The 15628-nt window shown below is 40.3% G+C and overlaps 1 protein-coding gene across 3 annotated transcripts in view; it reads left to right on the top strand.

Moving 5' to 3' along the window:
* The first annotated feature begins 4956 nt into the window (after positions 1–4956).
* Nup107 (nucleoporin 107) overlaps positions 4957–15628 on the top strand; it is a 35784-nt gene continuing 25112 nt past the window's right edge. For 2 of the 3 annotated variants that reach the window (XM_042699059.1, XM_042699058.1), the window contains exons 1-6: positions 4957–5058; positions 7196–7287; positions 8966–9052; positions 9906–10021; positions 11458–11602; positions 14201–14304. In XM_042699059.1, the coding sequence (XP_042554993.1) occupies positions 5051–5058; positions 7196–7287; positions 8966–9052; positions 9906–10021; positions 11458–11602; positions 14201–14304 (552 nt within the window). In that variant the 5' untranslated portion in view covers positions 4957–5050. Of the gene's footprint in view, positions 5059–7195; positions 7288–8965; positions 9054–9878; positions 10022–11457; positions 11603–14200; positions 14305–15628 lie in introns of those variants that run through there. The other variant, XM_042699060.1, reaches the window with a different exon arrangement.

Raw genomic sequence — 15628 nt, 5'->3', positions numbered from 1 at the left:
AGGAAAGTATTCCTTTGTGGGACTTACCTTCCCTCAGAGAAGAGATGATGAAGTAGGACTAAGAAGGTGACAAAGAGGGTGTGAGGAATAGGAAAAGACTCATTCCACTGCAAGTATTTAGAGGGATATAGCAAGAAACAAAACAGATATACCTCTGCCCTCATGGAACTTTAGTAATGTTGAGATTAGATTCTAGGTCTTTTACATAGGTGTCTCAATGTGACCACTTGCCAAACTAAGGAATATAGAAAAGATAGGGCTGCCATGGCTGTTTGGTGTTAAATTTCATATGCCTTGTTCTAGGGGCTGGTGACTCACATCTGTACTCCTAGCTGCTCAGGAGGCTGAGATCTGAGGGTTGAGTTTTGAAGGAAAGTCCAAGAGGCTTTTATCTCCAGTGAACTAGCAAAAATCCAGAAGTGGAGCCATGTCTCAAGTGATAGATCTCTAGCCTTGAGTGAAAAAGCCAAGTGAAAGCAAGAGGCACTGAGTTGAAGCCTCAGTATCAACACACACACACACACACACACACACACAGAGGCATGTACACACACAAATTTATATGCCTTGTAGCCTCAAAGTAGGATCTGTCCGGTAAGCAATATCAGTCTGGAACAGACAATCAGGGTTTGATCTATAATATAAATTGAGTGGTCTGTTAGGGGATGATTAGTAGTTTGAAACCTGCAGACAGTGCATAATTGTAGATGGAGTGGAGGGATGGGGCCCTTAGCTCCAAACACTGGGAAAGATTTTTATTTAAAGGAAATGCAGATTTCAAAAGCCCACCAGCTCCAGCTAAGAGAAACCTTGGTGGTCAAGGAAAAGCCCACAAATAACATCATGGCATGCAAGGCCAGGAGAAGAGGTAGGAAGAGATTGGTAAGTAGTATCAAACATTACAGAGATGATGAGAAATGAAAAATAAACTTCCTGGCAAAGATACTATTAGAAACCTTGTTTAGGACAGTTTCTGTTTAGCACTAAAGGTTGATGTCAGAGTAAATTAGGTCATTTTTTATTATAAATTGAAATAGAAAGGAAAAAGAATGCTATTCTCAAAATGTTTGGCTATATTACCATTAATATCGATAATTTTATATGAAAGCATGCTTGTAATATTAATTGGATAAATAGGTTATTAAATAGTGTATAGCATAATTTTACTTATTCCAGTTATCTATTACTACATAAAAAGCCACCATAGTTGAATATGATAGTGTATGCTGCAGTCCCAGCTACTTAGGAGGCAAAAATATGAGGCTTTCAGTCCAAAGCCAGTCCAGGCAATAGCATAAGATCCTACCTAAAAGCAAAGTAAGGGGCTGGGAAGTTGGCTCAGTGGTAGAGCGCTTGCCTTGCATGCCTGAGGCCCTGGGTTCGATTCCTCAGCACCACATAAGCAAAAAGAAAAAAGCCGGAAGTGGCACTGTGGCTCAAGTGGTAGGGCACTAGCCTTGAGCTGAAGAGCTGAGAGACAGTGCTCAGGCCCAGAGTTCAGGCCCCACAACCGGACCAAAAAATAAATAAATAAAAGCAAAGTAAAATTGCAGAAAGGAATATGGTCTTGGCTCAAGTGGCAGAGAGCACTTGCCTAGCAAATGTGAAGCCGGGAGTTCAGGCCCCAATACTGCCTTCCCCTCCAAAAATGCAATGGCATAAAATAATGTCTTATTAACTCCACAGGTTATCTGGATTTAGTGCGTTAGTTTTTACATTTATTTTAACTTTTTAGAAAATTCTTGTTGTAAGTATGTGCTTTCACACTAAGGTAACTAAACTGGGTGATTTTACTTTAATTTTTTGGTGCTGGTACTGGGGTTTGAACAACCCAGGGCTCCCTGAGTTGCTTGAGACTAGAATTCTACCACTTGAATCACAGCTCCAATTCTGGATTTTTGCTGATTTATTAAAGATAAGAGTCTCTTGGACTCCCCAGCTTGGGATAACTTCAACCCTCGAATTCCAGCCTCCTGAATTTCTAGGATTACAAACATGAGCCACCAGCACCTGGCTGAAACTGGGTGATTGTTGATGAGTATATCTTGCAGAATTGTACTTACATAATGGAATCATGGGAATTCTTTCATGTTTTCCCCTTTGCTTATGTGTATTTTCTTAGCTGCCTATGTGAAACACACTTATTGCATTGACATTAAGAAAACTGCTATAGCTGTTTGTAATTTAGCTATAGAAGTTAGTCTAGAAGGAAAGAGGAAAGTAAAGACTTCCCCCAGAAAGCAACAATAGCTGAAAGAAGAATTCTTTTGGAGGAAGTTTAAGGAGGGAGGGAGTTCAGCAGATTTGGAAACAAACTGAACTCCTGTGCTGACATAATTTAAGAAATTATGTCAGCACATTTATGTAATATTCCTGCCTTTGCCCCCATAAATGTAATTTTAAAATGTCTTAAAATGATTATCATATAGAAACAATTAGATTAATAGAAATTGAGATACTCTCTGCAAACTGATCCAAATAATTGAAAATGTCAATAGGGCAGGGATTGTAGCTCCATGGTAAAGTACTTACCTAGTATGCAGGAGGCACTAGGTTTGATTTCAACAGTGGAAAACCAAAGGGAAAACAGAAGGGAGGGAGGAAGGAAGGGAATAGTCCCAACTTTTTTTTGTTTGTTTGGTTGGTTGTGGGGCTTGAATTCAGGGTCTGGACACTGTCCCTGAGCTATTTTACTCAAGGCCAGCACCCTAGCACCTTGAGCCACAGAACCACTTCTGGTTTTCTTTCTGGTGGCTAATTGGAGATAAGAGTCTCACAGGGACCTTTCCACCTGGGCTACTCAGATCTCAGCCTCCTGGGATTACAGGCATGAAGCACAAGCACCCAGTGATTCCAACCTTAAGAAGAACAAAGCATTTCCAGGCACTGATGGTCATGCCTGTAATCCTAGCTACTCAGAAGGCTGAGATCTGAAGATCATGGTTCAAAGCCAGCTCAAGCAGATATATCCAAGAGATTTTTTTTTTTATCTCTAATAAACACCAAAAAGCTGGAAATGAATGTGTAACTCAAGAGGTAGAGTACCAGACTTAAGTGAAAAGCCAAGCAAAAGCATGAGGTTCTCAGTTTAAGCCCCAGTACCATCACCATAAAAAAAAAATCAACACGACAAGTGTGTGATCCTATATTGGTTCCTCTATTGGAGGGGGACAATTTTAAGGAACATTATTTGAGCATTTGGGGAGGGGGATTTATATTTGCTAGTAATGGTATTCTGTCATCAATAGTAAATGTTATTAGGCAGAAGAATATATTATCCTTGTTTCTGAAGTGTCAAAGAACAAAATTTCTTTTTTTTTCTTTTCTTCTCGTACTGGGGCTTGTTGGCTTAAACTCAGAGTCTTGCTCTCCCATTTAGCTTTGTCACTCACAACTGGAGCTCTACCACTTGAGTCACACCTCCACTTCCAATTTTTATTGTTTATTGGAGATAAGAGTCTCTTGGATTGTCTGCCTGGGCTGGCTTTGAACCATGAGCCTCAGATTTCAGCCTCCAGAGCTGAGCCTCACATTCCACAGTCTCTGCATGTGACTGGAACACAGAACCCTTTCCCTCCTAGCCTGCTCTCCCTTATTGTGTGCTTTTTGGTACTTCACTATCTTCAAGTATGACATATAAACTTTTAACAAGGAATTCATGTGCTGGGGAATACGTGGTAAGAACCTGAAGCACTAGTTTGCAGGTGGAATAAATTTGCCTGGCACTGACAAAACTCATTATAGCTACATTTCACTTCCCAGAAGAACAATCATACTTTGTACAAAGAAATTAGAAGATAAGAAAGGTGAGAGAACACCAAGGTGTGACCTTAAGGTTGTTGACAAGGGAAAATCGAACGTTTTGATGATTTACTATGCATAGAGTGCGTTAACTTTTTGTGATATAGTAATTGTTATCTCTATCTTTTGGAGAAGGGATCTGTACCCATGCAGGTGGTTTGAACCTAGATCAAACCCAAAGCCACATTATTTCTCAAAATGCCACGTTGTCTGGGAGTAGAAGCATCTTTCCTGAGAACAGTTTTCCCAGAATTGGTGCAGACTATAAATGCCTACGGCCAAGCTTCAACAGATTTCCTTGTTTCCATCTGAAACCTAGGAAGAAAACAAAATATTGACTTATTGAAGCAGGACCAAAAGATAAATTGCTTTTGCCTAGACAGCACTTTGAAATAGGGGGCAATTCCATTACCTTTATGCTTGCTTTTCGATTTTATTTATTTAATTATTAATTTATTTACAGTGTAAGGCCTGGGCTCTGTCCCTGAGCTTCTTTTGCTCTTACTGCTCTACCACTTGAACCACAGCTCCACTTCTGGCTTTTTTTTTTTTTTTTTTTAAGTTTAATGGAGATAAAGAGCCTCAGATTTTCCTGAGGATCGATCCATGATCCTCAGATCTCAGCCTCCTGAGTATCTAGCATTACAGGCGTGAGCCACCAGCGCCCAGCTGCTTTTCTACTTTTTAAGACAGATGATCTGGTACTCCATAGAGGGAGAAAATGATCACGGGTGGGGAAAAAGGGACAGCTGGAAATTATGGAAAACAATTTCAAAAACTACATTGGGGTTATGCTGCAATTCAAAGAAATGAGTGCCCAGAGAGAGACGGAGGTCTCCGAGGTGCGGTACAGACCTCAGAAGTCCGATATGCAGGGCTACACAGACTGGTATTATTGCGGATGACCGATACTGTACTTCCTCGGTAGGCCTGGACCACGCCCACACAAGCCAGCAAGGCCAAGTGGCTGCTGCGCGCCCAGGCTAGATGGGACCAGGCTCCGCCCCACCCTCCCAGGCCCCGCCCCAATGCGGCCCGCCCAGCCACGCAGGGGCCTGGGGCTCTAGGCGGAAGTCCAGCCCCAGGTAGGAACTTTGTTTCTTCCCTCCGATGCTTTTCTTGGAGGGCTGGTTTAGCAAGCACATACTTCCGGGTTGAAAGGCTTTGCTTCCGGAGAGCGGGAAGGCTGAAACGCGGTGGTAAAGCTGGAGCCAGACTAGCGAGCTTCTAGGTGGCGAAGGTCCTGGCCATGGACAGGTAAGACCTGATGGTGACCGCAGGGGCGCGCCCGAGGCTGCGTGCTCCTTGCCTGGTGGCGGAACTAAGTAGATGAAACCCTGTTTCCAAAGGAAGCCGAGGAGAAGGTCCTGGAGACCGCCTGTAGGACTTCTTTCCTTGGGCCTGCAGTTGGAAAACTCTCAGAGGGAAGGCTGGGACGTGGGGGACGCGGGCGGGGCCCGGGGCCGGGGTGGTGATGACCTCTCGCTCCCACTTGTAACTGCAGTCTGGCGGATGCTGGCACCCAACGTTGTGCCTCCCAGAGGTGGGCGGGGTAGGCGGTGAGCAGGCGGAATGCATGCTCGCCGCGTATCGTAGTGAAGTTCACTATGATCAGGCCAGGCTTTAAAATTAGATGTGCTAATAGCAGATAACTAAATCATGATTATGCCAGCCGCCTGAATTATTCAGGGTTCTTGCTTCGGGAAATGCATTTTATAGTGGAGGAGCCAAACAGTGTAAAGCTGGAAGTGCTAAGTGCTCACTGCGGGGAAAGAAGTGAAGCTGGCAAGTCTCTCCTTGTCGCAAGAAGTTTCAGGATACCCTGTCAGACAAGGTGACTTTCTAAGCTGGTTTTTGAGTAGTAGTAATAATAATAATAGTATATAATTAATATTCAAAACATTGGAATGCCTTACTAAGATACCTTACTTAAAAAGGTACTCTGAGGAGCTGTACATTCATCTTCTTTTCATAGATAAATACGAGACAAAAGTAAGGAGGCTAATAAGCAGAAAAACCAAGTTGCCAACTTGAAGCTGTGTATCTGCAGCCTCTATAAGGCTGGTTGATGAGTAGGTATTCACCAAGTGGACACAGAAGCAAATACACACATGTATGCATTCACAAATGTAAGATATGAAAAGTGTGCATTGTCGGATATATGTGTATATGGAGTCACATTTGAGGCTGAATACAGAGCTGAAGCTGTGATGTAGAGTGGCATTGTTACATTGCTAGCAAATAGGAATTTGCATGTGTAGGCCAGAGAGAGTGATCTTAGGATTTCAAGGGAAATCATATTCAGTTCTTGTTTGAAAACACATTTTAGGGGCTGAGAAGGTGGCTCAGCAGTAGAGTGCTTGCCCCACATTCATGAGGCCCTCAGTTCAATTTCCTACCACCACATAAACAGAAAAAGCCAGAAGTGGTGGTGTGGCTCAGGTGGTAGAGTGCTAGCCTTGAGCTGAAGAGCTGAGGGAAGGCCTAGAGTTCAAGCCCCATGACAGACAAAACAACAACAAAAAAACCCATACATTTTAGTTCACATGGTTTACTTTGTAGACCCTTGGGTAAAAATGATCTGGAGTATTGTAATTTCCCAAGTGGTGGGACAAGGGACACCCTTAATGTATCCTGAAGAGAAATACCTTGAAGGATTGTTTCTCCAATTTACTGGAGGTCTTTATTTACACTCTCATGTCACTGAATCAGTTTTTTGGTTTCTTGATTTCAGATGTCACAATTAATGATTTTTCTATTGTACTTCAAATGTACATTGGACATATGATCAGAAAATATGCCACAATAATTAATGATCTATTGAGATTATACTTTTCACACCAATGTCTTCTTTGGCTCTTTAGATATTAAGCACATTTTTAAATTCAAGTGGGGGGGGGAGGGGAATCACTTCATTTTTTAAAAAAGCTGAGCACTGATGTCTCCAAACCTGTAATCCTAGCTATTCAGGATGCTGAGATCTGAGGATCATGGTTTGAAGCCAGCTGATTAGGAAGAGATTCTTATCTGTAGTTAACCAGGAAAAGCCACAAGTAGAGTCATAGCTCAAGTGGTAGGCCACTAACATTGTGCAAAAAGTTAAAACCTCTAAGTAAGCAAAAGTCTTTTACATTTGGTTCACTTCTCTTCTGAGTTTTGAAATACAGTAGAACAAAAACAGCATCATGTGTGCTACAAAGTCAAGGAAGGCTGTGATATATGAGACTGAATAATAAGCAGCTATTGGAACTAGGATGGCATTCTTGACAAATAACTCCAAGACTTGGTCTTTTGGTATAACTGTATTTTGACTGACCCAGAGCCTTTGTTCCCAATCATGATGATAAAGTTCTTTGCAAATGTTACATAAAACAGCTTAGTAATATTGTTCTAGGAGCGGCTTTGGAGAGATGTCATCCCCTGTGATCCGGGAGGCAGAGGTGACACGGACGGCACGAAAGCAGAGTGCTCATAAAAGAGTTTTAAGTATCCTTGCATTTTTTTTTATTTTTAAAAAAAAATTTATTTTCTTCAATTAGTTGTACAAAGAAGTTTCCATTCTACAAAACAGTATATGAATACAAGGTGTCTGACATTGTCACCCATCGCTCCTAACCCATCCCTTCTCTCACTTTTTTTTTTAAATTGAGATTAGGTGATTACATAAATTTCACGTTTCACAGTATTGTGAATATTGATACTTAGTTACAGTGACAAACACATTTTAACCTTCACAAGGCAACTTGTCATTATCATGGTCTATAAAGTGTGAATTCTATGAGCTTTGACAATACAATTATTTTTTCCACATCAGGTGATGTTTACCTTTCTTTCCTTTTGCTTAGTGTAAGCTGTTCCCACTTTCCCTCCCATTCCTCCCTTCCCATTGCTATCTTTGGGTTGCTTAGTTCATTTTCATCTATGTCCAGTGCAGCTGATGGGCCCCTTTGTTGTATGTTTTCCCGTTTCCCACTGATTATGTCTTCCTCCTAGCTTCCCTCTGTTGCACGCACATATATATATATATATATATATATACATATATATATATACACACACACACGCGCGCACACACCGTATATGTGGTCAGGAACATGGAGTCATTTAGCAATGATACAACAAAATGAGTGGCAGTCCTTTGTTTCTCAAGTCCTGTTTACTTTGTCATATCTGCTTGCATTTTGGCTTTAGCGTCCACATATCAGGGAGACCATGTGCCATTTGTCTCTTTGCTCTTGGCTTACCTCACTCAAAATGATTTGCTCTAGTTCCATCCATTTCCCTGCAAATGCCATTATTTTGTCCTTTCTAATGGCTGCATAATATTCCATTGTACATAGGTACCACAATTTTTGGTACCACATCCACTCATCAGTACTGGGGCATCTGGGTTGTTTCCATATCTTGGCTATTGTGAATAGTGCTGCAATGAACATGGAAGTGCATGTGTCCTTGTAGATACCTAACAGTGTTATGGTTTAGTCATAGGGGAGGTCTGTATTTAGCTTCTGAGGTACCTCCAGACTGCTTTCCAAAGTGGTTGTATTAGTGTACATGCCCAGCAGCAATGCAGTAGGGTTCCTCTTTCTCCACATCCTCTCCAGCATTTGTCATTGGCTGAATTTAGGATGTGGGCCATTCTGACTGGGGTAAGGTGGTATCTCAGTGTTTTTCTTTGCATTGCCTTTACAGCCAGGGATAAGTATCCTTGCATTTTAAGGTTCACAAGTTTTCAGCATGCTTTGCATTGGTCTTCTTTTTATTAGATATTAAAAATTAGCTATGATGATATTGTAGAAATTGATTTTGTGTACTCCACAGATGATTTTTTTGGTAAATATAATGTTCTCAATGAAATTTAGTGAGGTTAAGATACATTGCTCTGAAAGACAGACATTGTATTTTACAGATTCTATTTTATGTCTACTAAGATTAATCTATATTTTTAAAATTTGAAATCTGATAGAGAACTCTTATGTCAATGTATAGCTATCTAAAACTGACATCTGAAAACTTTAATAATAGAGGGAATTAATTGCTCTTTGCCATAAAATACCTTGCTCTCAAAAAAATGTTTTCACATATTTTGTATTAAAATTAGAGCTAATTCCAACTTTAGCAATCTCTTCTCTGTGTGGAAAACTTTTCTTAACTCTTTCTAAAGTTCGAGCTTCCCAAGATGAAAATTTTGGTAATATTACACCAAGAAGCCAGATCATTCCTCGAACTCCCAGCTCATTTCGACAGCTTTGTAAGGTTTCTTTTATTTTCTTTTTTTGCTTTGATAACATTTAATAATAATAGTTATAATACTATCTAACTTTTATTACGTACATAATTACGTACAGTATTAAAAGCTTTGTTCAGTGCTGTGAACAAAGCACTGTACATCACATAAATATATAGTGATTGTGACATAAGCGTTGTTATCTCTATTTTACTAAAACCAGAAGTGAGACTTGAGGAGTTGAAAGTCAGTATAGTTAATAAGCTCCATTATCTAAATAATGGAACTAAGAATCAAAGAATAGTCTTGACTATATAGCACAAGCCTGCCATCCTGCACGGCCACAGTATGCTTTACAGAACTAGAGTTTGGATGAAGGACCATTAACCTCTATATAATGAAACCTGTTTGTAGTAAAACTTTTCATAATAGACTCAGTAATACCAAAAGTTCAAATTTAGGAAAATAAATTAACTCTTCATATTAAGGAAATGTTATCATTTAGAATATCTATTAAGAATATAAGTAATTGGCTGGGTGCAAGCGGCTCACACCTGTAATCCTAGCTACTCAGGAGGCTGAGATCTGAGGATTGCGCTTGAAAGCCATCCTGGGCAGGAAAGTCCGTGAGACTCTTACCTCCAGTAAACCACGCAGAAAACCAGAAGTGGTGCTGTGGCTCAAGTGGTAGAGCGCTATAGCCTTGAGCTGAAGAACTCAGCCCAGGACCAGAGTTCAAGCCCCATAACCCCCCCACCAAAAAAAAAAAAGACTATAAATAATTGGAAAGTAAGTATTGCTTTGTTTTGATGAATAATGTTTATATACCTGTTTTTTGTTTTTTTGTTGTTCTTGTTTTTTAACTACTTATTTGTAGCTACTCCACTGAACCGAAGCTTACAACGGCATCCAGACATTTCCTGCATTCTTGGAACAGGAGGAAGGTCTCCCCGCCTTACACAGTCTTCTGGGTTTTTGGGCAATCTGTCCATGGTATGTATATCATTAGAGCTAAAACTTTCTCCTTTTTGATATTTTGTCTAAAACTCATTTTGTAATGAAAATTGATATCATAAAAGTAACCAGAACTGGGTGCTGGTGGCTCATGCCTATAATCTTAGCTACTCAGGAGATTGAGATCTGACCATTGTCGTTTGAAGCCAGCCCAGGCAGGAAAGTCCATGAGAACTCTTATTGCCAATTAAGTGCATCACCCCCTCCCCCCCCCCCAAAAATAAATAAATAAATAAATAAAGCCCAGTGGAGCTGTGGCTCAAGTGGTAGAATGCCATCCTTGAGCAAAAAAGCCCAGGGACAGTACTCAGGCCCTTAATTCAAGCTCTAGGACTGGCACAAAAAAAAAAGAAACTAGGTTGTATGGACTGACATAATTGAGTATATATTTGGAAAATTGAAAGCTTTAAGTATCTCTTGCCATGGGCGAAACTGTCAGCAGTTTGGATATAGGGAAAATGTTCTATTCTGCCAGTTTGCTGACCAGATGAAATACACTCAGGAATTGTTTGCTGATAGCTATAAACACAAAGCTGATAGCTTTGAAACACAAAAAGTAGATAGAAGAATATCACAGATAGATGATAGATGAAGAGTATCATAAGGAAGAGAGACACTGTATCTAGGGGATGTCATGGTCAATAGCATCAGAACTGAATTGGTTAAAGTACACTTGTCTGTGTCTGCTGCTGAATAGATTACTTGCTTGTGGAGAAAAACCACAAATACATTTGGTCACAGGTGATATATGTTGTCATATATAGAAGGAGAATTTGACTGAATTTGGGTTTCTTACTCAAAAGAAATTTTTGAGAAACATAGATGACATGTTTTTTATGGTATAGTATTAAGAAGCACAGAAAGAATGTAAAACTGTAATTCCAAATGGCTTTGCGTAGGTATTTAAAATAACCCAATAGAAAAATGAAGTATTGCATCTGAGAAGGAAGCAGAAGAGTTTTTTTAACAGTTGTAGAGTATTATGACACATTTAGTTCTGAATCAAAAGTAGTTCTCTTGACTTTGGCATTGTGCTTTCTTAAGTAAGCACAGAGATTTTTATGCATAAATGAAATTGTCTAAAGTACTTTCTGAAGGGTGGATTTGCCTGTTAAACATTTCTTTGTCCTAGAAAGTTATATTATTTTTTTTCCTGCAGTGCTAGAGTAGAGCCTCATGCTTAGGAAGTAGATGCTCTTACCACTTGAGCCATGCTTCCAGCACCAATTTTTTTTAAATGTAGTATTCATTGGGTTTCTCAAATACATGGAATAGTTCACACACACATACACAAAAGCCTTTAATTTCACTTTTTTTAAAAAACCTTGAGCCTCGACATTTTTTCTAACCTTACTTAGTATTAAGGTATTTTCTTATACAGTGACAACAGCTATCACTTTTCTGTGTTGATTAAGGTAACTAATCTGGATGACAGCAATTGGGCAGCTGCATTCTCATCACAGCGGCTAGGGCTCTTCACAAACATGGAAGCCCACAACATAACGGAGGACGTAAATCTCAGTGCTGTTATGTTACGTGAAGATGACCCTGGAGAAGCTGGTAAGCTGATTGGAGAATTTCTTTATTGAATGATCAATGAAACTATTGCCTACTATTCCTGAATATCATTATAATATATGTCTTTGTCCATTTGGTGGATATAACTTAAATTTATTATTTTTTTCAAAATTGTAGAGACTAAAGCCGGGCGCTGGTGGCTCACGCCTGTAATCCTAGCTACTCAGGAGGCTGAGATCGGAGGATCGCGGTTCAAAGCCAGCCCGGGCAGGAGAGACCGTGAGACTCCTATCTCCAATAAACCACCAGAAAACTGGAAGTGGCGCTGTAGCTCAAGTGGTAGAGCGTTCACCTTGAGCTGAAGAGCTGAGGGACAGTGCCCAGGCCCAGAGTTCAAGCCCCACGGCCGACAAAAAAAAAAACAAAAACAAAAAATTGTAGAGACTAAACCAGGTGCTGGTGGGTCACACCTATAATCCTAGCTACTGAGGAGACTGAGATCTGAGGATCACGGTTCAAAGCCAACCCAGACAGGAAAGTTCGTGAGACTTGTATCTCCAATAAACCACTCAGAAAACCGGAAGTGGCCCTGTGGTTCAAGTGGTAGAGTGCTAGCCTTGAGCTGAAGAGCTCAGGGACAGTACCCAGGCCCAGAGTTCAAGACCCATGACTGACCAAAAAAAAAAAAAATTGTAGAGACTAGAAGTCTGAGATAAAAGTATTGGTAAGGTTAGTCCTTTAAGGCCTGTCTCCTCCCTGACTTGAATATCACCATTTTCCATAACTTTCCTCCCTCTGTATTTGTCATTTTGGTGATTAGTTATGGTCTTGGCTGCCTCTAGAAAATTGAGAGCCATGACTTAGTTCTTAGTTCTTAGTTGGAATAGTATCTTGCCATTTGATCTTTTAGTATAAATAGCAGTAGGTTAGAATATTAGGTCTAATTTTTAATTCCTATTTGATCGGTTTAAAGAGCTTCTCTTTCTCTTTAGGTTTAATAGTAATCTCATACTGTTGATGTGAATTGTTTGTGTTGTTTGGTATGGGCACTAATTACTGTTTTTTCAGATAGTATTGTGACCTTGCTAGCTTCAGACTGGTTAGTATCATTCCCTCACAAAAACACTGTCTTTTTAGTGTCTGTACCTACAACTATTACATAGACTCTTCGTTATATTATCATCAACATAAACTCATTTGGATTGGATGAGTTGTAGGGTGCAAGTATCTTTCTGTGGTTCATTAGTTACAATACTTATTTCCATCAAAGGAAAGGAAACTGCTGCTCAAAGACATTAATTTGCTTGCTTAATGTTTCCTGGCTAGTTAGCCAGTTGAGATGACTTAGGCTGAAACCCCAGCTACTTAGGAAGCCAAGATAGAAGGATTATAGTTTGAGGCCAACCCAGGCCAAAAACAGAAAGACCGTATCACAAAGAACAAACTAGGCATAGCTATACATGGTTAAATTTCCAGCAACACAAGAGGTAGTGGTAGGAGGATCATAGTGTAAGGCCAGCCTCTGACAAAAGTGAAAGGTACAGAAAAAAAAGAGCAATTCTTTTCAGTGGTTGTGTGCTGTTGCTATGAATGTACAATTGAGAAAATTTCAGCAGTTGTGGAAAACAGTATGTAAATTTCTCAAAAAAATATAAATAAGATTAGCATATGGGGTTGGAGGTATGGCTCAGTTGGTAGAGAGTGCCAACCAAGGGCTGGGAAGGTGGCTCAGTGGTAGAGTGCTTGCCTTGCACGCCTGAGGCCCTGGGTTCGATTCCTCAGCACCACATAAGCAAAAAAGAAAAAAGCCGGAAGTGGCGCTGTGGCTCAAGTGGTAGAGTGCTAGCCTTGAGCTGAAGAGCTGAGGGACAGTGTCCAGGCTCAGAGTTCAGGCCCCATGACTGGACCAAAAAAAAAGAGTGCCAACCAATGAGCAAAATTGTCAGGAACCAAGTCTGAGTCCTAGTCTTAGATCTTAGATTAATATATTAATATATGATCCAGGAACTCCACTCCTGTCTATTCCTGGCTATATACCCTAAAGAATTGTAAACAGAGCCTCAAAAAAATGTTTGTATACTCATGTACAGCAGCGTTATTCATGGCAGCCAAACAGTAGCAGCAACCTAGTGTCCTAGGGATGGATGAGTGGAAAAAACTGGTATATATATTAGTAGAATATCATTCAGCCAAGAAAGGACATTCTTATATAAAGTTACAATATGGATGAGACTTTAAAATATAGTCAGGAATCACAAAAAGACTGTATTATTGTGCTTATATGGAATACTTTGTCAAGCAAGCTTATAGACACAAAATAGGATACTTGCCACAGGATGGGAGAAGTACAAGATAGGGAATTACTGTTTAATAGGTTCTGAAGATGGATGTTGGTGATAAAAAGAACAAAATATGAATATACTTAGTGCAGTTAAATGGTATGCTCAACAGTGGTTCAGATGATAAATTTTGTGTTTAATTTTTTTAATGCATGTATGAGTTAATTCAGCATAGAAGGTAGCATGTCACTCTCTTAAAATACATGTCTGAATAAAAAACTTGTATTTGTGTTTTCAAACAAACAGAATTGCTTATAAGTAACATAATTTTTCTATGTCCCTTTCCTTTCCTATGTCTCAGCATCCATGAGCATGTTTTCTGACTTCCTGCAGTCCTTTTTGAAGCACTCTTCAACTACAGTTTTTGACCTTGTAGAAGAGTATGAAAATATTTGTTGTAGTCAGGTAAGGCATTTGCATTATACATTATTGGCCAAACTTCAGTACTTTTAGTATTTTTTTTTTTTGGTCACGTGGCTTGAACTCTAGGCTTGGGTGCTGTCCTTGTGCTCTTCAGCTCAAGGCGAGTACTCTACTGCTTGAGCCACAGCGCCACTTCCAGTTTTCTAGTGGTTTAATGGAGGTAAGAGTCTCCCAGACTTTCCTGCCCAGGCTGTCTTTGAACCACGATCCTCAGATCTCAGCCTCCTGAATAGCTAGGATTACAGGTGTGAGCCACGGGCGCCAGCTCCTTTTAGTATTTTTTGAATAGCATTAGCCTACTAATTTCCAGACTGTGTTTAAGAGAGATCTCTTAGGGATGCTAGTGGTAGGAAGATCAATCAGAACACCTAAGCTTTTCATGTCCTGAGGATCATATAAGATTCCTTTGGAGAAGAAATCTGGTGTAAAAGAGAAAAATTTAAATACATAAAGAACTCTTAAAACTTAACAGTATTTTTTGACTACCTGTTGGCCTATAAAAGATCATGGTTTGAAACTACCACAGCAGGGCTGGGGAGGTGGCTCAGTGGTAGAGAGCTTGCCTTGCATGCCTGAAGCCCTGGGTTCGATTCCTCAGCACCACATAAGCAAAAAGAAAAAAGCCAGAAGTGACGCTGTGGCTCAAGTGGTAGAGCACTAGCCTTGAGCTGAAGAGCTGAGGGACAGCGCCCAGGCCCAGAGTTCAGACCCCACGACCGGACCCCCCCAAAAAAAACCACCACAGCAAAAAAGTTAATGAGACCTCTTCTTAAGCCCTAGCTGAAAACAATGAGCTGTACCTGTCATCCTAACTATGTGGGAGGCTGAGATTGAGAGGATAAAGATACCAGGCTAAACAGGGCAGAAAAGTCCATGAGACTGGTTCCCATAAAAGAAAGCTGGATGCTGTAGCATATGCCTGTGATTCCAATGATGATAGGAAGCTTATAGTAGGCAGATCGCAGCTCAGGCACATGCCAGGCAGGAAGCAAGAGCCTAGCCTAAATATAACCAGTAAGAAATAAGTAAATAAAGGGCTGGAGGCATTACTTAACTGTAGTACACCAGCCTAGCAAGTGAAAGGCCCTGAGTTCAAACATAAGCACCAACAAACAAATGAAAACTTGGATGTAACCAAAATGTTATTTTGTTGGTGGATGAATAACATGAAGTACTCCAGAAAGTGAAATATTTGGTGCTTGGGAAAAAATGAGCTAACAAGCTGTGAAAAGACAGAAATGCTGGGTGCCAGTGGCTCATACCTGTAATCCTAGCTACTCATAGCTACTCAGGAGGCTGAGATCTG

This window comes from Dipodomys spectabilis, unplaced genomic scaffold (genome assembly GCF_019054845.1).
Source record: "Dipodomys spectabilis isolate Male_0828 unplaced genomic scaffold, ASM1905484v1 ptg000234l, whole genome shotgun sequence".
Lineage (NCBI taxonomy): Eukaryota > Metazoa > Chordata > Mammalia > Rodentia > Heteromyidae > Dipodomys > Dipodomys spectabilis.
Note: the sequence above shows the minus strand (reverse complement) of the source record. Positions and strands in the feature narration are given on the sequence as shown.